At 41.3% G+C, this 22126-nt stretch overlaps 1 protein-coding gene across 3 annotated transcripts in view; it reads left to right on the forward strand.

Annotated features, from left to right (window-relative positions):
• Nucleotides 1-22126, forward strand: part of LOC106813027 (protein phosphatase 1 regulatory subunit 12A-like) — a 55604-nt gene that overhangs the window by 15928 nt on the left and 17550 nt on the right. For 2 of the 3 annotated variants that reach the window (XM_014817074.1, XM_014817082.1), the window contains exons 5-17: nucleotides 3537-3696; nucleotides 4037-4181; nucleotides 4583-4657; nucleotides 4959-5020; nucleotides 5433-5581; nucleotides 6748-6812; nucleotides 7808-7987; nucleotides 8842-8985; nucleotides 9265-9350; nucleotides 9716-9772; nucleotides 10190-10953; nucleotides 11365-11528; nucleotides 11803-11892. In XM_014817074.1, coding sequence (XP_014672560.1) covers nucleotides 3537-3696; nucleotides 4037-4181; nucleotides 4583-4657; nucleotides 4959-5020; nucleotides 5433-5581; nucleotides 6748-6812; nucleotides 7808-7987; nucleotides 8842-8985; nucleotides 9265-9350; nucleotides 9716-9772; nucleotides 10190-10953; nucleotides 11365-11528; nucleotides 11803-11892 — 2141 coding nt within the window. The remainder of the gene's footprint in view (nucleotides 1-3536; nucleotides 3697-4036; nucleotides 4182-4582; nucleotides 4658-4958; nucleotides 5021-5432; nucleotides 5582-6747; nucleotides 6813-7807; nucleotides 7988-8841; nucleotides 8986-9264; nucleotides 9351-9715; nucleotides 9773-10189; nucleotides 10954-11364; nucleotides 11529-11802; nucleotides 11893-22126) is intronic. The other variant, XM_014817088.1, reaches the window with a different exon arrangement.

Below are 22126 nucleotides of genomic sequence, written 5' to 3' on the forward strand. Positions count from 1 at the left end.
CACGTCACACGCACGCACACATACACACGCACGCAACGCACGCACGCACGCACGCATGCACGCACGCACACACACGCACACATGAACGCATGCACGCACGCACGCACCCGCACTCTTACACTATAGCAAACGGTGTGGGTTACGATAAACAGAAGTTCCTTCCTACATATAAATTATATTGCCATTTTGAAGACATTAGCATGCAGAAAGAATGTAGACACGGTATTAATTATACCCCTCGTAATATTACCAGAACTTTTTACACGCCAATCATTTTTTCCATACTATTAATACATTAACCGCTAAGAATTGCGGATGTTATTATACAAACAAGTGCCGCAGCGCTCAACTGGCGTAGTGTACTGTAGCCAGGTATTCTTCTGATAAACTCACTGGCAACCGAATCAGATGAGACGGGATACCAGAGAAGTGTTGCCGAAAGAGATGTTGATCCTATAACTGTGAGCGAGAATCTTGCGCGCAGTTCCGCGGCAAGGCGCACGCGACCGCGGCCAACGTCCTACGACAGTATGCAGCGCTGGCAGCTATGGCTCCGTGCTCCGAATCCATAGGTCGGCGCACGCGATCCATAGCTGCCAGCGAACAGTCCGCATTTTAGCGGGGGACACAGGGGCAGACATTGGGACGTGGGAGGAATTCGCGACTTACATGGGGGTCGTACAGATGGGGGGGGGAGGCGAGAGCAAAGCTTTTGATTTCCCGTGGTTCATTTCGTGTGGTGTTAGGCGTTTTCACTATAAGTTCCAAATATAAAAAGTTCTAAACAAAGAAAAATCCGACCATTATTTAATGCAAAATTTGATCAAATAGTCATAGGAAATAGTACGCGGATAGTGCGCCCAGTTACCTCTTTCAAATCATACGCTGTTTAAGAATTGCCATTCGCTGCATTTCCCTGGAGCTCCGCCCACTTTAAAAAGTGGTAGCATTGTGCAGTGGTATCGTGAGTGTACGAACGAGTTAGTATTTTGATTTTGGATTTTCGATGACAGCAGTAAGGCGAAAGTGCAACATTTCAATACAGTTACTTCATTAGCATTATATATAGTATGTAATCATTTCCTGCGAGGTTCTTTTTGTATATATAAACAATTAAGACATTATCTGCCATCTCTATCATCTATGTGACCTTGCCTTATATCATATGCACCCCTAGTCTGCCAAATGCAGACGTTATAACCTCCGCTTTGCTAATGTGAGGGTGCGGGTTTATCATCACCCCCCATTACTGCGATCTGTGTCGGTCGACTAATGCACCCCTACCCTACAATCTCCCACTGCCATTGTCATTGTCAGTATCAGGAAGTAGGTAGAGTAAATTGCTTGCTATATAAGCAGGGGTTGTCTGTATAGGGGTATTGTAACCCTAGCAATACCGTTTCTTGGAACATGGAACATGGAACATTTATAATAAATGTAATAGGCTAGCTATCTAATATATATTTGAGTTCGTATGTATGTATCTTCCCTATAGGCGGCCAATCCGCCCAAGCGATCTGGATGCAATTTTCACAGGGCCATCTCTTATACCCGGGAGATGTTCGTAGCTGAAAAAAACCTGCCAAACCGTCAAACTCACCGAAAAATCCCGTGAAAAACCCCTCAATTCGGCAATCTTCACACATTGTCAGCACTGACTGTACAGTGCTGCCACACACAGAAAAAATCGATCACTCACTTCCATCAGCTGCTGGTATTGTGAAACCGAAACCGGTACAACAGAGCACAACCAGATGAGACGGGATACTAGAGAAGCGTGCCGAAAGGAGGTGTTGACCCGAAGTGCTGAGCGCAGATCTTGCGCGCAGTTCCACGGCAAGGCGCACGCGACCGCGGGAACGTCCTACGACAGTATGCAGCGTTGGAGCTATGGATCCATGCGCCCGAATGCTCTAGGCCGGCAGCAGCGCACCATCAGCTGCAGCGAACAGTCCACAATTTTAGTGGGGACACAGAGGGCACGACTTTGGGACGTGAACAGTTTCACTTGTTATAAAACATAATGTCTCTGTTTCCGTAACCGAGCTGTGTCACGCGATCCCAGAACGACTGACGAAATTTTCGCGTTCGCGAACCTTGCCAGTAATGGAAATGGCTGCAAGGACAAAGGCTATATAGACTGGGACTCGCTCCACCTCGATTACCCATCGAGTGACTAAAGCTAAGCCGAGAGGTGGAAGCGAGTGCCAGTCTATGGGCTACAGGCGGCGCGCAGGCGGCGCAGTGCTTTCCAACTCGCCGTACGAGCCTCGACATTGGAACGTTGCAAAAACGGTGCAGTGTTGTGGCTGAAGCCATTTCCATTACTGGGCAAGGTTCGCGAACGCGAGATTCGTCAGTCTTTGGTGTGATCGAGACACAGCTCGGGGCGCGCGGGGGTTACTAGTGGACTACAGCGACATTATTTTCCTGGGGCTTGGCCGGTATACTTACACAGATCTGGGCGTGGCTGGAACGCGGGTGGGTGCAACGCGACTGTGCTTCAGGGAGAATACAAGATGGAGCTGTTGAAATGTGTATTCGTGCGGCTCTCGTTGAAAGTTTCAAATGAATGGTGAAGGCTGCGACGTGCGTGTGCGCGTGCGTGTGCGTGCGGTGTGTGTGCGTGTGTGTGCATGTGTGTATGCGTGTGTGGCCTTGGCCTTGGAACTTTTTATTACATTGATGCCTGCAGTGTGTATGGCTAATCGCCTGGATCTTAGAAGAGCAGATCTAAACCATATGTCTAAAAAAGCCTTTCCTGCATCATTAGTCATTCACTGCTCAATGATTAGAAATTGCTTGGGGATCTTATATAGTTTAATTGGTTACATGTATGATTAACTGAGTCTTTAGCTGGGAACAAGAGGTGGATCACCTCGCATAATCCAGTAGTAAAACAACGTTACGGCATACAACTTTTTTATCAACAGATATTTGCTACATATTTTTGGTACTGCCAAGTTAGTAAATGGTCCAATGTGTTATCATAGTCAAATTTGATAAACTCTTATTTCCTTTATTATTTCTTCTTTACTTATACCCTAACCCTAATTATACACTGTCTTTGATTACCATCTCAGCAAAGCTGCTTGCTGTTCAAAGCTGGTATATGCATATAAAGACAAACAAGCTATGTAATGATGAACCCAAACCTAAACTGCTACACACAATTCAATTTACAGACCTACCTAGTAGATATAGGCATAGTGAATTATATTGGTGGCCATTCAAGTGCATTAAAGTATAGATTATGTGTTACCTTATAGATCGTCCTCCTCTTTGCTAGATATGATTTTAATCGTAAATATACATAAATGTATGCACACATGCACACACACCACGCACGCACGCACGCACGCACGCACGCACGAGCCTGCATACATGCTTGCCCATACATACACGCATTATGATATATATCTCATAATGTTGGTAAATAGTTAAACCACATCAGTGGTGCTAAAGATGTATAAGAACTGAAAACAAAAGTATGCATGTGCTTGCACCAGTGGTTATTTTGAAACTTCTCCTTGCAGGCATTGATGTTGATGCAGCCAGAAATGAGGAACAAAATCTGATGCTGGCTGATGCGAGACAGTGGCTTAACCTGGGAGCAGTCACAGAGCGAGTACATCCCGTGACAAAGGCTACTGCACTCCATGTAGCTGCATCAAAGGGTTACATAAATGTCATGATGTAAGCAAATAAAGAATATATATAGACTGGCTCCCCAGTTTCAAGTCGTTGTTGAATTGACATTATAGGGAGCAGCCACAGGGAAGTTAATATGAATTCAGTTTACCATTTTTATATCATGTACATATTATCAATTATTTTTTATTATTAAAACGTATGACCTTTGCTTATTTCAAGTAACAACAAGGCAAATGCTGCATATTTGCAGTATTGCAAGTAACAAAGCAAATGCTGCATATTTGCATAACACTGCGCTATCACCATTAGGTCGCAATCAAAACAAAATATATGCTCGCTCCTTAGGTCATTGCTAATACCTTATTGGTGAATCGTGTTCTAGCCTTCTACTGCAGGCAGGGGCTAACACAGAAGCGCAGGACTTGGAGGGCTGGACACCGCTGCATGCGGCCGTATACTGGGGCCAGCGAGATGCGTGTGAGGTGCTGGCCATGCACCGGTGCAGCATGCGTGCCAAGGACTTCATGGTATCCCTTATTCCACATCTGTTAAATTTGGCATGTTGTTGTTGGAATTGGTATGATACAGGAAATTTATTGGAATTAAATCTGATAATTTTGGCAGGAGCAGAAAGTGCAAGTCAGTTTCATAAAAAAAAGTTATATAAAAAATTAATAGTATATAAAATATAAATATAGAGATTTGTTTAATAGTTGTTAATATGGTAACAACACTTTTGTTTGGTTTATTGCTAAAATTATTGATGTGAGCAAGTTTGAATGAAATCAAAAAGGTTTAACCATCAAAATAAGATACACAAATTGTTAATTTTAGATATTACTAATAATATCTGTAACAACGTACAAGTATTCGTAGGTCAATATAATTTCCTAGATGTTTCAGTTGTTTTTTTAATTTCTTCTTGTAGGGCCAAACGGCTTTTGACATAGCAGATTCGGATATTATCATGTTCCTTTTGCAATTGCAAAGCAAGCAATCGGCAGTGAGTATTTTCGTAGTGTGCAGTGCATGTATGTTTATAAGCGGTATCCATCTGTTATCTGACAATCATCACCCTTGAAACTTTTCATGTATGAGATGTATGTTCTTCGTGAAGTGAATTAGCAGCACTACCCTGGGGGCAATCTTTCATGTAGTGTATACTATATTTGAATTGCAACAAAATCAACTTTTTATCTAAGGAGTTTTATTGAATTTTCGTTAAGATTTAGATGCTTGGATACATGTGCAGTTGAAACGTGTCCTGCTTGGTATTAGATAGTACATAATTAATTTTGTTGCAGCTATCTCCGAAGCCTGAACAGGAACTAAAATTCCCCCGACAGATTCTGCCTGTGAAGAGAAGGTAAAATAATAAAAAACCATATAAAAATATGCAAAAAATTATTATTTTACTCTATGGCTTTGTAAGTAACAAAACATTACTCACCACTTTCTAGCAGCAACCTAAAATCGAATGTAACATACAGCAGTCCACTGTCAGTCTGATAGGAATTGTATGCAAACCATGTGTCTCCAGTAACCTAACTAGAGAACACTCGGCATGTAAAAAATACTACAGATAATGGTCAATTAGTGATCACAAGTTTTCTAAAAAAGAGCTTTCCCTAGTATTAGGGTAAGGTCAGTAACATTTCTTGCTGACTTGCATCAGAGATTATTAATGACAAATGTTAATAATGAAATAATTAATGAAAATAATTATGAATGGGTTAATAATGAATAATGTCATTATTAACCACTGCTTCCATTGATAGGACCTCGTTAACGAGAATGAGCGTTGTCGACAAGAGTCACGTGGCTGACAAGGAAAAACAGCAAGAGCGATCACTCCATAATCAGAAACTTGCGCAGCATGACTTGCATCCCATTCAGAATGGAGATGCACGGATTGCCTCCTGTCCAGGTAACTTGTTCTTCCGGAGATGGTAACTGACGGAACATCCCAACATCCTATACTCGTGTGATCAGTAATGTGTTGTTTGAACTTTGATATGGAGTTGATTATTATTGAGTGGAAAGTAGTTTGGGTTTAATACGTTGGAAGATCAAGTATTGATGAGAAAGACAATGATATGGTTCAATTATAAAGCCGAATTTTAATTCATTAAAAATGCACAGGTAACGAGCTGGTGCTAGTTGGTGTCTAGGCAGCTAATACATTCATTAAATAAGTTCATTCGGTTTGTAGATAATAGATCTATCTTGGTTAATTTTTACTCAATCGTGTTTGTATAAAACGTACTGCTGACGTTTCGCCTCCTATCAGGAGGCTTTCTCAAAGCTGACTGAAGTTATCAGTGTGGACGAGTACTCCTGCAAGGAACATAAATAAAAACAAAATTGCATATGTTCTTGAGTGTATTTAATACCTTTATTATTAGCCTATCTTGCACTGAAATTGGTTTACAGCTATCTACTATCGTATTACTGTAAATTGTAATCAAACACTGTTGATCCAGAGGCTGCTGTCATGTTGTCACATCTATGTAGGCGTATTTAATTTGCGGAGCAATACAAGTGACAACTGCTCCAATCCTCCGCTCAGCAGTGATGTGAGAAGCCTAGTGCCATAAACACGTAGTAGTCACATATGCATGTAACCAAAGGCCGTATGCACACAATCGCACTGTGTTGGCAGGCGAATACATGTCTTACAAGATCGTAGATGCATTGCAAACTAAGGAAATATGTACTTGATGATATTTCTTGCTCGTGAGATCAAAACATTGCAATCCCTGCTGAGTCAAATGAGGAGGATTGGAGCGGTTGTCGCTAGTGTCGTTAAATAAAATACGCCCACATAGACGTGACAACATGACGAAAAGCCTTCGAATCAACACCGTGTTTGAATACAATTTCCAGCAATACGACAGTAAAGAGATAGACATCGATTTCGGTACAAGATAGGCGATTAATAAAGGTATGAAATAAGCTCAAGAACATATACATTTTTTGTTTTTATTAATGCCAAAATTTGAAGTGGAACATCGGTAGTAACGTGGGAAAATGCGTGTCAAACTTCTTTGAGTATATGTATATATATATTTTTTTAATATCTCCTTGTTTCAGAACCAAACAATAATCGAATTACACCAGCCCTTCCCAGTCTGTCAGAAGAAAATCATGCCCACCAGGTAATTTGGTCTCAAGTGTATTGATTAGCCATTTCTTTTTACAGCTGGATAATTTATTTTATATTCCTTAATCTTGATTCCTAAATATGTTTAGTGAACTTTGTTGACTTCTATCAACGTAATATTGCAGCATTATCTGTTGCTATGCTGCATGAACCTCTAAATTTTTGTTGCATGTGATGCTAATAGATATTTGTTACCACTGCCACATTATTTTCTATCATGCTATTGACCTCAAACAGTCGAAACACTTAAAATTTCAAAAAACAATTTAAAGGGATAAACTACACCCTGGAATTTGATGGTATATTATGATAGTAAGTGCATAAATAATAGTATATGCCCACAAATTTCTATGATCACACTTTCACATTTGCATAAAACAATAGTCAGTTTCGAAATCTTTATTTTTGACCAGCGACAAGACACCTCGCGATTGTGACCCTGAGGTCCACCCTGACGAAGTTGCGCTTATGCGAATTTATTTTGCACGTAACAGACCGAAGGCTAATCACAAAAGTGCAATGATATTTATACCTAACTGCAATTTAACCGAACAATTTTTATTTTAGGACAAATTCGTTCATATTATACGGAAATTAAGAGTTGTGTATAAGATATCGCAATCCTTCTCCTCTTAAATTAATAAATAAGAAACACCCTCGGTCTGTAACCTACAGCCGAAAAGCCGTGATGCACAACTTTGAAAGTGGATGCGCTGGTAGTGGCGCCACCGTCGTTGTAAGCAGTGGTATAGGCGTTAGTTTTAAAACATGAAAAAAAAATTCACAATTAATATTGAACAATTGAAATTTTTAAGTAGCGTAATTTTAACCTATTTTAACTGAAAATAGGTAAGGAACCAAGGGAGATGTGTCCCTTTAAGGTTTTGTAATATTATTTCTGCTCATTACTGCCAGATGTCAGTATAGGTTAGTTCCTTGTCTGTTTCCTTACCGTCGATAAGAAGAGATGTTTGCTCTCCTTTTGTGCAGACCATGCCTCGCATATCTGAAGTAACAGGCAGTACTTCCGACAAATCTGAATCATCGCGCAGGAGTGCGCCCGTGATCCCTGGTGATATGGCGAATTTGTTAAATCAGAGAGTACGCCAGGGAGTGCCTGGGCAGAGCTTCCCTGCAAACCCAGCAGTAGGCAGAGATAAGATAGATCAGGTACGTGCAGAAGTACAAACCCCATCGTGCCAAAATGATCCAGTCAAGGTAAATCAGAATTATGCTGCATTGTGACTTGTGAGGCTATCTCACCCAATCCCATACATGTGTGTAATGAGAAATGTTACTTTCAGCTTGTAACTAAGGGGTGTCATAGTGTAATATGGAATGTTCTATACTAACTCATTTCACACTTGGAAGTATAACTGTAGCAGAAGTACTCAATGCTCATTTATAAAATCTGTAAAATCTTTTAAATTTTAATACAATACTGTGATATACTGTGCTCTTTGTTTGTAAATTTACGCAAGAATTGTAACTGCTATGTATTATTCAAATACATAAGTAGAAGCTCTTGTCGAAATAATCAATATTCCAGTTATTAGCTGGCCATTTAATTAGGCTGATGAAAGTAAGAATCCTTACTCTTTTTCTGTCTCGTGAACAATGGGTCCGGCAGTCAGTTGACCTGTTCTCAACTCACTGATTTTTTTGCCAGATCCACTGATTTTGACCATTGCTGTCAGTAATGGACGCTGAGTGCCTATTTGTTGAAAAAAGTAGTGTCGGACAATGTGTGTGGCGCGCAAGTAAAATCTGCTGGACCTGCCCAACAGTCCGACCGTTCCTACCAATTTTTGCATTCTCTGTATTTTGTCCTTTCCACTGCGTGTAGATGGCACTGTATATGTACCGCCTGTGCACAAATCACAGCTATAATGTGTAGATGGCACCATATAACTTCAAACCGTTGACAAATCATTATTATAGTATGTATATAGTGTTGCGTACATTCCAGTAGTGTACATATCTTGTTTATAGACTGTATATGGCACTGTATATTGCACCCACAGCAGGAGCAGAAACTGGGCTGGAGAAGGACTGATGGTCCCGCCCCTGCTATCGTAGACACTCAGCCGGAAGTCAACAACAACCTCTGTACTCCAACACAGTCTGTCGGATCAACCCTCAGCATTCCTGAAGAGACCTCTGAAGAGGTACCTATAGGTCATGTCGATTTTAATCACATACAGTCACCCCGTTTCGTATCCAGGTCATAACAGGCTGTTGCTGTGTGATTGTTGATGCTCGTGTTTTAGTTGTTGATATGTAAGTCTTGGGGAAACCACACTGAGCAAATATTGGATGCATTATTTTGTGTAGACTATATATGCTGAAACACCTGTTTGTACTGATGAGTGAGTTCCCAGTGTCATAGTGCAGATGTTTAGAGTCTTTAAGAATTGTATTTTATTGACAACTACTTTTTATTTTAGAGAGAACGTAGGCTAGGGCGCCCCACTCGCTCATTGTCATTAGATGTTAGTCCGCAGACATTAGGCAGTAAAGATGCCCTTATTGGGTAAGTATCTGTATTATTGTAGACAGTGTTCATTGGTATGCTAACACTAACACTGCCAAAATGGAGGCTAGGGTATTAATTTTGTGATAATGGAATTTTATTTTCTGGTAACTATTGTAACGTTTGTAGTTTGATCAAAAGTCTTCAGCATATTCAGTCATCTGTGTGTTTCATTTTATTGCCAATCTTTAACTGTCATGTGCTGTGACAGAGGTGTTTGTAAAATAGTCAATCTCTCTAATATAACATCATGTAACTGTTTGCTCACAGATGTGTTGATGCCTACGCATTCCAAATTGAGCAAAATCTAGCATATTTGAGAGTTGTATGAAACTGTATTTGCACATTTTCATGGGCATGGAAAGCGAGGCTCCAATTACAGGATCATCTGGCGATACTTCACTGACAACAAGACCGATCAGGTTAAACACAAATTTAAAATACGTAGGATGTGCTCTTATTATCACATGCCTGCATGCATGAACGTGTATTCATTATTGTAATATTATAAAGTCAAATATTCATTGTTAGCGTATAAAAAAAGAAGAAGTTATCTCTTTGAGCAGTTAGCATTGGTAATATGGTTGTTTTTGGCTGTCTGAGGCCAAAGGTTTCTGGAGTAGCTTCCTAGAATTTTACCTCACCACCCGCTTTCTTGCGTTAACCATCTTTTTTATCATAAATTTTCGTACTTTTCCCCACGCCATGCAGTCAAGGTCATATGTAACATGGTTAATAAAAATGCAACAGTTATAAGCTATGAAGGCCAATAACAACAACAACAACAATAATAATAATAATAATAATAGTTTAATTAACAGACTTGACAATTAATGCAGGTCGCTGCAGCCACCGTCCCCGGACGATGAAGCGGAGACCGTGCGACGGTCTAAATCCCGCCTGGCTCGTCAGACGCGCCGCTCGACACAGGGCATTACGGCTGAGGACGTAGCAGAAGCTCAGGCTCGGATGAGCCAGCTGAGAAAGACTTCTCAACAGCAGACAGATCAACAGGACGCAGCCACGAAAGAGAAGCAGAAGGAAGTGGGGAGGAGCCAAGAGAAGGATGCAGGGAGGATTCAGGATAATGTGGAGGGGCAGGAGAGGGAAGTGGAGAGCAGTCAGAAGAAAGATGTTGGGAGGAGCCAGGAGAAGGAAGCGGTCAGGAGTCAGAAGAAGGAAGAAGAGAAGCAAGCGGAACTGGAAAAGAAAAAGGAAGTCAAACCGAAAAGCACACCGTTGTCCACATTCACGGCTAAACTTAGAAAGCAGGAATCCAAAGAGAAGAAGTCGAACCAGGCTCCGCAATCACCAGCACGCAGCTACACTGCGAGGCTGCCACTCACTAAGCGGCCACCACCCGCCAGTACGTCCGGCCAACAACTGCTGACAGTTAGTGCTCTCGTGCCACCGGCGCGAAAGATCTCACAGGAGTTACCATCGGCAGAAGTGTCTGCCATTCTCTCTCTCACACCGTTAACAAGAAGGAAGCAAGCATCTGCGCCAACGCCGGACGAAATCAGCAACTCGGTTACAATACAAGTGCGCCGACCCAGTTTACCTGTTACTCCTACCACCACGCCATCTACTGGCAGTGGGGAAGGTATGTGGACATTATGCGTGACAATGTATGTCAGTGTAATGGGATTTGTGCAGCATTCGAATTTTATTGCTGATATCTGATGGAGGAATTAATTAGTTTGTTTTAAATAAATAAATTTATTAGTAGAGAGTTAAGAATTTGGTTTAACTGCTTATTTGTTTTTAAAATGAAGCTTATTCAAGTACATTGAGATATGTTTTGCCTAATTTTAATTAAACAGTCTTTCAGGTTTTGCCATGTTTGTCCATCAAGTTATGATAAGTTGCGAAATAGTAAAAACTCCTTTTACTGTAGTAAAGCATGTCTGATGAATGTTGCTGTTGTCTCAAAACTTCCGTGAAAGAGAATTTAACTTGCTGTTAATGTCGCACATTATTCTTTCCAACTTGGATTCCGTGCTTATTGTTACAGGGAAGCACAGCAACAAGAATGAACCGTCGTCAGCAAACCTGGCCAACAAAAAAGAAGATGGAAGACAAAAAGAAGCAGAGGAAGAGATGGAACAACGGTTCCAGGAGAGAAGGAGGACTCGCAATGCACGAGCGCAGAAAGCCACAGACAATGCTGCTCCCAGTGTATGTACTGCTTGTACTGATCAGCTCATTAAGTATTCACACAGCATTCCCGTTTTTCAGTAGTTTTAGAATAATAGATATATGAGACCATTTTCTAAATGTTTTGGTTAGTAACTTAAATTACACATTGAAATGACATATTTCAAGTAATAATTGTAGGTAAGTAATAAACACATAATCAAAGCAGTTGCTGTCTCACTGTTAAGGTATTTTCGTGCATTCAGAGATATCAGGCAGACAACGTCTGATTCGTGTCTTTCTTCGTAACGTATAGAATAAAGATGTGAATAGACCTGATACAACTGATCTGTGCCTGCCTGAAGAGAATATCAAGATTAAAGAGGAGGTTAAAGATCAATACAAGGTAGGCACAGCAGTAATTTCTCTACAGCTTCCATACGTGATGTCAGTAAACCTAGTATTAATTAATTATTTAATTAAATAATTAATAATTATTTAATTAATAACAGTGCTGTAAAAATGTGAAAAGATGGACATGGCATAGTAAACGGCCACTACATCCCAGTTATTTGTTTCTGTGATATCATTAAGATCAGAAAAGTATTAGTAGCTGTTTAGGTACCGCTGTGGTACTGCACACATCTTTTATCAACAGTGACCTCAAACTCGGAAGCTGTTTGCAGAAATTCAGGGTTAATCAATATTCACAGGGCCATGTATACAGAGAGATATTCTATAAATGTGTTAATAGTCACCATGTTTAGCTCAGCTTCGTCATGCATAATAACCAGTATGTGCGTTCATCCAAAACAATGCTTGCAGACAAAAAACATTATTACATAATGAATAATATAGGCAGTGTTTTTACTCGCTAATTTTGAAAGCTTCGATTCCCTGTAAGGGGCCCCGATTGCATGTGTGCCAAAGACTAATTAACCGTTGTGCAGTAACTATTCGCCTAGAATCACCTTCTATACGCATGTTTCCTGTTGCAATATCATTGCATTTGCTATTGGTAGGACCTGCTTTTTAATATAATGTAGACAAGAAAGTGTGACATTGGTGATAGTTCATTTTTTACCACATAGCTTAACGATAAATACCTTGCTCGAGGCGCTCAACGTGTGTTTGCCCGTGCAATCGCCATGTCAAACTGCGGGCAAATTCAGACAGCTCAGAGGATCATTGTAACCTTGAGAGTAACATTACTGTAATGGTTCTAATTCCTATTTAGGCAGGTGGGGCGGTAGGGCGGGAAGGGATGGCGATTCAATAAACAACGTACCGACCTTTGAGCGTCTGCCTGATGGCGATGTCTTATCGGTTAACATTGTTATGCCCATGATCAGTGGCATATTCAGCGACCCACCTGAAATCCAACGTCTGATCAGAAGAGATACGTATAGATCAGAAGTAGATAATAGGGAAATCGCCTTTTATCTACTTCTGGTATAGATCGATGCAGCATCTAGATACATATGATCATGAGTCCATAATAGAATTTTGTTAATCTTGAAAGTTCATAGTCGGTTTTCTTCTAAAACATTAATAATAACATTGTTCATAGTTAAATCCTTAAATTATTTACCTTGACAGTTTCAGCTGTCGTTCTGACAGCCATCTTCAGAACTTAGTAAGTTCTTCAGAACTTAGTAAGTTCTGAAGATGGCTGTCAGAACGACAGCTGAAACTGTCAAGGTAAATAAGGCCATAATAAAAATATTGTTTGTTTGTTCTCACCCGACCGACCCGCCAAAAATGGGCCGACTCAAACATTTTTATTGATATTTACCATTCTTTTTTTTATACAAATTGTATCACTGTACATTATATAAATCTGTAGGCAATACATTATATGTACCAATCAAAACAAACATTCAACATAAAAGGTATCTCCACACAAGCACACCCGAGCATGTAGACACTATGCTGAATTTGTAAAAAGACCCCCCTCAAAAAAAATGTTAAGCCTACCTACCTACCCAAACTTTTCAGCCTGGGTCGGGTGAGGGCAAACAAATATTTTTTTAATTGTGGTTTAATTTAAGGATTTAACCATGAACAATGATGTTATTAATAGAATTTTGTTATTATGGACTCTTGATATGATACATAGATACCAAGAGTAGGCCCTATATAATAGAGAGTCTCTATTATGTACTCTTGATAGATACATAGATGCATATAGATCAGGAGCTAATAATGACAAATTTGTCATTATTAGCTCCTGATATAGATGCGTATAGATTATTTGATGTACAAGCTGTTGGCTGCTGCCGGGGAAAACTAACCGGCAACGTTGTTACAACATCCTGAACTAGACTGAGAGCAGCTGTGGGAACTAGGCGTAGCGACAAGCGCGCGGATGTGGCACTTAGGGTGCTACAGCCACTGCTATATAAAACGTTATGTCCTGTCTGATGGGTGTAGGCCTATATTTAGTTCACAGATGCTATTCAAGTCGGTGAAGTTCAGTTTCCTGCCATCATTGTGTAGGAAATGCGATAAGCGCGCGCGTGTGTGCGCCCGCGTGCGTGCGCGTGTGTGCGTCCGCGTGCGTGCGCGTGTGTGCGTCCGCGTGCGTGCGCGTGCGTGCGCGTGTGTGCGTCCGCGTGCGTGCGCGTGTGTGCTTGCACGCGTGCATACTATCGTTGGTCCGTATGTGCATGCATGATGTGTGTATGTATGTGTGCGTGCGTGCGTGCGTGCGTGCGTGCGTGCGTGCGTGTGTGTGTGCGCGCGCGTTCGTTCGTGTGGGCATGACGTGTGTCGTTGGTCCGTATGTGCATGCATGATGTGTGTATGTATGTGTGCGTGCGTGCGTGCGTGCGTGCGTGCGTGCGTGTGTGCGCGCGCGCGTTCATTCGTGTGGGCATGACGTGTGCGTGTGTTAGCGTGCGTGAGTGCGCGCGCGTGAGGAGCTTGTTTGAATGAGTATGCATGCATGTGTGTGTGCGTGCGTGCGTGCGTGCGTGCGTGCGTGCGTGCGTGCGTGTGTTTAATTTGTGAATGTGTCTTGTCACTTTTACGAGGTTCTTGGTTCTTGTTCGACAAACAGCAAGTAATGAGTAGTCAGTGAAATCGTCATATATTATAGCCTACATCAAGTTACACTTGCAATTTGATCCAGCGATCTGTATGTAGCAGCACTAACAAGCCAGGTATATATATATATATATTACGACTCGTGATTAAGCGGCTTCGTATTTGTTGTAATTGCTCGTAGTGCAATTACTGCAGGGATTTGTTTCCAACCTAATTAATACTACCCCGGCATGTTAACTACAGTGCGGAATGTAGCTGGGTAGTGGGTGGGTGGTGATACGGGATACACAAGATTGGCGCGTGCGCCTGGGGCGGGGTGTAGCTACTGCATGTGTACACACGCACGCACGCACGCATGCACGCACTCACGCACGCACACACGCACACATGAGTATATGTATGCGTATGAGGGTGCCGAGTCTGTGGGGACAAGGGGGTGTGTACGCGTGTGCATATGTTTGTGTATTGTGTGTGTGGTGGTACGGGTGTGCATGTATATGTGGAGTTATATGGGAGGTTCTGGTAGATGTGCGTTAGGATATGTGACAAAGATGTGTTATGAAGACGTGAAGCTCTATGCTTATGGTCGGTACGATTAGTTGTGTACAGTATGAGTGTGTGAGTGTTCGTGGTGAGAATGCTTCGCCTGGGCTGGCGTAGAGGAATTCAGCTGTATGTATCTCTAGCATACCACTGCGCGAAGTATGCGCACGTAAATAAACACTCGACGGTTATCGTGTTGATTTCGTTGCACAGTGTGTGCACGGGCCGCCACTTTTCACCTGCTGCTATCCCTCTATAACCTTGTTTACTCTCCCTTTTTCTCCCCCTCTCCCTATTTCTCTCACTCGCTTCAGTGTGTCCCCGATGGACAAGTCCCATCGCCTAATCGATACTCCTATACCGATTCTGGCCAAAAACTTGCCTAGTCTGTATTTCAAGACAGTGCATCCATCCACCACGCTTGTAAGCAGTGCAGTCCAGTGTGTAGGTAGGTATACACTGGCTGTAAAATCTTTTTCGAATCTGTAGCCGGCAATAGAATAATTCCAGATGGCGGTTCCTTGAATTCAATAACGTGGCAAGAGAGAGATTTACATCGCAATTAAAAGTCTACTAAATCACCTCTCATACGTCTACACGCAAGTGAATTAAAGATTCTTCTTTGCCTTTCCTCATATGGGTGGTCTTTAAGACGTAAGTTTCGCAGAGGCGGCGTAAACAAAAAATAATATTTAGTGTATATATTAGTAACAGCTCGTAGCTTCTGGCTGTGCGCTAGACTGGATCACAGGCACTTGAAGCGTTTTAATAAAATATATACGCAGAGGTCGTGTGCTGTGCACGGCGCCAGTTAAATATATAGTTAACTATATATTTAACTGTCGCCGTGCATATAGCACACGACCCCTGCGTATATATTTTATTGAAACGCTTGAAGTGCCTGTGGACTGGATCCCCTCTCTCTGGATCTCTCCACCTCGTAATGGATCCATGGTTTGTGCAGAAACAACAACCCTGTTTAGCTGTGAGTGTGACCGCTTCATCCCCCCGATCAGCAAGATACGAAGATTTGTACTTTACAATTTTTCACCAGCGTATTATAAATGCTACTACGTACACCTTGCGTTGCTGGAGAGCCTATTATTGATATACGCAGGGGTTAATAATGACAAATTATGACAAATTATGACAAATAATGACAAATGGAATAATGATTTTGTTACTATGGATATGAATTTGACACTATTAACCCCTGATATACGTTCAGCGGAGTAAATCAACCGCAGGCCAAGACCTTGAGCTCGTCAAGTTGGTTATTGACATTATGGAATGAGACTATTCATATCGGAAAGCAATGGGTGTGAATCTATGCTGTTTGGCGCTGCCTGTTTGATAGTTTACTGGGGTGGGGACGGATTGCAGAAAACCGCGGAGCGAAAAAAATGCGACGCTGAAAGTTGTAAGCGGTAGCTTAACAACGTGGGTAAAAACGTGGTTGCTGATAGCTGCAGCTCTGCTATATAGACCTATACTAGGGAGCCGGTGGTGGCCTTCGCGCACGGTAGCAGCCAGCCAGCCAGCTACCGCCTCGGGGCATTGTACGTGAGCTGTGTGTAAATGTTTATCCATGACGCTGTGAGCTGACATATGCCGAGGTGTGATGCGCAGCGACAGATACCGTACATGTGGCTGCCACGGGGCTATTAAACATTAATTGTGACCAGAAGCTCGAATGTAAGTAGCTACACACCGCCGTAGGAGCCACTGTAGAGCCAAGTGCAATAGCTAATCAGATGATGAGCTGTGCTTGTACGTAGTACGACGTTATCAGGAGTCTATCAATATCTATTATATATTATATATTATATATTATATATATATTATATATATATATATATATATATTATATTGATAGACTCCTGACGTTATTGTAATATGGGTTAGGGTTAGGGTTAGGGTTAGGGTTAGGGTTGTGGTTTCACCTGGTAGCTGGCTGGCTGCTTCTGCTGAGAATGCAAATTTATGCATTTCATTTGAATCGCGGCTTGACACGTTTCTGCTGCAGCTGTAGTATCTGGATAGTTCTGCGTCTAGACTTGCAATAAGCAGCTCCCTGAGCAGAGTGCAAGAGAGGACTGCCCCTCAGATGTTGCATTTGGATGAACGGTGGTCGTTATGACACATAAAGTGATCTCTTAGGGGAATGAAAGTGCGCTCACTCCTCCAATCCCTCTCCCTTTCTCCCTATTATTTTCTCTCTCGTGCATATGACAGTGCCTTTTCCTCTAGTACGTGTAATATCTACGATAGTATCACAACACACATGTGTGTCATCGGTATCAGTTCGCAGTTAGTGCAGTATAGTTACACGTTAGGGAACAACATAAGTAGTAGTGTTCTAACCTATTAGGTTTGGTAGTGTAGTAACCCCTTAATAGTAGGAACTGTAGTGAGTTCGTCTGACGGTGCACATAATAAATAATGTGTTTAAATTAATTAATTATTTAATTTTAAATAGGGTGTTAATTTCGTGATGCCCATTACGAGATTCTCGCACCATTACTGATAATTATCATTAATAATTTCTATGTAGTTGAGGGCTCAGATGGTTCGTTATAGGATATCAAGAGCATATACATTTACTTTCTAATTATTCTCACATGTCATTAGGTTCTTGTCGATATACCTGTATTATTAAGGTAGAGAACGCATTTTTGGAAAAACTCTTCGGGAATACGTCAGTGGGTATATATACATTTATTTACTGTTTAGTGAAGTAAAACAATTTAGTATATTTGGCTTCGCGTTAGCGGTTAGATGCTTCTTTGTCCTTATCAGAGTTCTTATTCAACTTCTTAGTATTCCTTCTTTGTTCTTATCATGTATTATTCCTCGCATTATGTTGCAGGGTGTCATGGTTTGTAGTCTTTGGCAGCGATTCACGTTCACTCTTTAACCCATATACTGATAACATACATAATATTGACATTCACATTGTAAACACTCATGTAAATTAACTGACAGTTAGCAAGTGCGCCGCGCCGAAACGTAAAAGAAAAACAAATATGTGTGTTTATTGTGCGTCTTGTTCTTCCGCATTTTCTACATTTGGTATTTCTTTTTGTGTTAAAAAACCTATTGACCTATGTCACTATATATAGGTCGGGCAAGATTAATGGTGGCTGTCATTGGACATGTAAATCTTGCAGCAAGACTGTATGGGGCGCTGGGGAGGTATGCGACGTGCAATGCACATACCACATACAGTAATAACCCGCGTATAAGAACATAGATTTTAAGACATGTTACTGTTAGGCTAAATTTCCCATTTAGACCCTTTCATAAGAACCTGTTTTAGGCTCAGATTTTAAAGTAGGTTCTTAATTTTTCATGCAGATGAAGACTTAAACAGAAACACGCATCTTTTTGCATGTTGTTTTGTTTCCTTGGATACATACTGTATCATACAGTATGGTAAGCACTGAAAAACTTACACTGTAGCCCATCATGGTATTAATTAGCAAAAATTGCAGTTCTTGTAAGAAAATTTTAACACAATTTGAATCAAGTATAAGCGTATACATATTAAAGTAGAAACAATTAAGAACCTATTTAAGAACCTTTTGAGCCTAATTTTTCAGTAAGCACCATTTATATAAGAACATGTTGAGGCTAACTTGGAAAAATCTATGTTCTTATACGCGGGTTATTACTGTAAGCAACCTTTATCAGTGTATGCGCCTTTATCAATGCTCCTCGGAGCTACTTAGCTCAGCTTCGTCATGCATAATAACCAGTATGTGCGTTCATCCAAAACAATGCTTGCAGACAAAAAACATTATTACATAATGAATAATATAGGCAGTGTTTTTACTCGCTAATTTTGAAAGCTTCGATTCCCTGTAAGGGGCCCCGATTGCATGTGTGCCAAAGACTAATTAACCGTTTGCAGTAACTATTCGCCTAGAATCACCTTCTATACGCATGTTTCCTGTTGCATATCATTGCATTTGCTATTGGTAGGACCTGCTTTTTAAATATAATGTAGACAAGAAAGTGTGACATTGGTGATAGTTCATTTTTACCACATAGCCTAACGATAAATACCTTGCTCGAGGCGCTCAACGTGTGTTTGCCCGTGCAATCGCCATGTCAAACTGCGGGCAAATTCAGACAGCTCAGAGGATCATTGTAACCTTGAGAGTAACATTACTGTAATGGTTCTAATTCCTATTTAGGCAGGTGGGGCGGTAGGGCGGAAGGGATGGCGATTCAATAAACAACGTACCGACCTTTGAGCGTCTGCCTGATGGCGATGTCTTATCGGTTAACATTGTTATGCCCATGTCAGTGGCATATCAGCGACCCACCTGAAATCCAACGTCTGATCAGAAGAGATACGTATAGATCAGAAGTAGATAATAGGGAAATCGCCTTTTATCTACTTCTGGTATAATCGATGCAGCATCTAGATACATATGATCATGAGTCCATAATAGAATTTTGTTAATCTTGAAAGTTCATTGTCGGATTTCTTTTAAAACATTAATAACATCATTGTTCATAGTTAAATCCTTAAATTATTTACCTTGACAGTTTCAGCTGTCGTTCTGACAGCCATCTTCAGAACTTAGTAAGTTCTTCAGAACTTAGTAAGTTCTGAAGATGGCTGTCAGAACGACAGCTGAAACTGTCAAGGTAAATAAGGCCATAATAAAAATATTGTTTGTTTGCCCTCACCCGACGACCCGCCAAAAATGGGCCGACTCAAACATTTTTATTGATATTTACCATTCTTTTTTTTATACAAATTGTATCACTGTACATTATATAAATCTGTAGGCAATACATTATATGTACCAATCAAAACAAACATTCAACATAAAAGGTATCCCCACACAAGCACACCCGAGCATGTAGACACTATGCTGAATTTGTAAAAAGACCCCCCTCAAAAAAATGTTAAGCCTACCTACCTACCCAAACTTTTCAGCCTGGGTCGGGTGAGGGCAAACAAATATTTTTTTAATTGTGGTTTAATTTAAGGATTTAACCATGAACAATGATGTTATTAATAGAATTTTGTTATTATGGACTCTTGATATGATACATAGATACCAAGAGTAGGCCCTACATAATAGAGGTCTCTATTATGTACTATTGATAGATACATAGATGCATATAGATCAGGAGCTAATAATGACAAATTTGTCATTATTAGCTCCTGATATAGATGCGTATAGATTATTTGATGTACAAGCTGTTGGCTGCTGCCGGGAAAACTAACCGGCAACGTTGTTACAACATCCTGAACTAGACTGAGAGCAGCTGTGGGAACTAGGCGTAGCGACAAGCCGCGGATGTGGCACTTAGGGTGCTACAGCCACTGCTATATAAAACGTTATGTCCTGTCTGTAGGGTGTAGGCCTATATTTAGTTCACAGATGCTATTCAAGTCGGTGAAGTTCAGTTTCCTGCATCATTGTGTAGGAAATGCGATAGCGCGCGCGTGTGTGCGTCCGCGTGCGTGCGCGTGTGTGCGCCCGCGTGCGTGCGCGTGTCGCTGTGTGCGTCCGCGTGCGTGCGCGTGCGTGCGTCCGCGTGCGTGCGCGTGCGTGCGCGTGTGTGCTTGCACGCGTGCATACTATCGTTGGTCCGTATGTGCATGCATGATGTGTGTATGTATGTGGTGCGTGCGTGCGTGCGTGCGTGCGTGCGTGCGTGTGTGTGTTGCGCGCGCGTTCGTTCGTGTGGGCATGACGTGTGCTGTTGTGAGCGTGCGTGAGTGCGCGCGCGTGAGGAGCTTGTTTGAATGAGTATGCATGCATGTGTGTGTGTGCGTGCGTGCGTGCTCGTGCGTGCGTGCGTGCGTGCGTGCGTGTGTTTAATTTGTGAATGTGTCTTGTCACTTTTACGAGGTTCTTGGTCTTGTTCGACAAACAGCAAGTAATGAGTAGTCAGTGAAATCGTCATATATTAGCCTACATCAAGTTACACTTGCAATTTGATCCAGCGATCTGTATGTAGCAGCACTATACAATGCCAGGTATATATATATATATATATATATATATATATCTTTATATATATATATATATATGCGATACTACTATTTGTTCATCATAGATTCCGTCGTGTATTCACAATGCAACGGCTTACAAATAATCATTCCACTACTTGATAATTCTCAAGTATTATTAGTGGTGAAGCCTATTTTATAGTGAGTTTTCATCATGCATATTGCATGTGTAGCATGAGTCTAACAACCCCACCCCAAGCCTTGCTAATATAAGCAAAGCCTGTTATAAAAACCAAAGGAATCCAGGTGCAACGGCACTATATGGTCCATGAAAAGTTAGAAGCTCAAAACATTGCAGCCTATTCTAGTATGGTGGCGCAGAATACGCGTTTTCTATGTAAATGTCGATCGTATCTCATATCAAGGAGTTTTGTGAAATATTTTTTGCAGTTCAGTAACAGCTAAACGCCCGTAAGATGTGCAAGCTATCGCCGTTGATGTAGATACTAGTAGCATATCTCTCCAGTCGACTCTTAACGTAGACTGTGAACTGTAGAAAGGATTTGCAGGTGCCCAGCTAGTGACTTTCACCGGTATCCAGATAGATGCTCATACGATTGCATCGCATATTTCAATCACTATAAGTAATCGAGAACACCCAATGCTTGGAAGTGGTAGTCACACTTCAATTGAATTAAGGACATCCATTTCCCTAGACTCATGGCAAGAGGTTGAAAGCTTTTTCGTCGCTCAATGACGTCACAAGTGTCGTCACGTCCGTACGGACTCAAACTCCTGTTTTAAGGTGCATTGTGACCCTAACCCTAACCCTGACCTTAACGCCAACTGGAAACCCTAACCCTAACCATAACCCTAACCCTATTAAAAAAAAAATTGAACATTTTGTGCAGTTGACACTGTGACGTCATTGAGCGACGAAACAAGCTTTCAACCTTTTGCAGACTCATGTGTAGATTGTGCAAGAGTACTCATGTGTAAGAGTTGCAATCAATAATCTACAAGCGCTTTCTTTGGCTGGTTTGTGAAATAGTTTTCTCATGTGTATGTG

Source organism: Priapulus caudatus, unplaced genomic scaffold, assembly GCF_000485595.1.
Source record: "Priapulus caudatus unplaced genomic scaffold, Priapulus_caudatus-5.0.1 Scaffold22, whole genome shotgun sequence".
NCBI classification, from domain to species: Eukaryota; Metazoa; Priapulida; class Priapulimorpha; order Priapulimorphida; family Priapulidae; genus Priapulus; species Priapulus caudatus.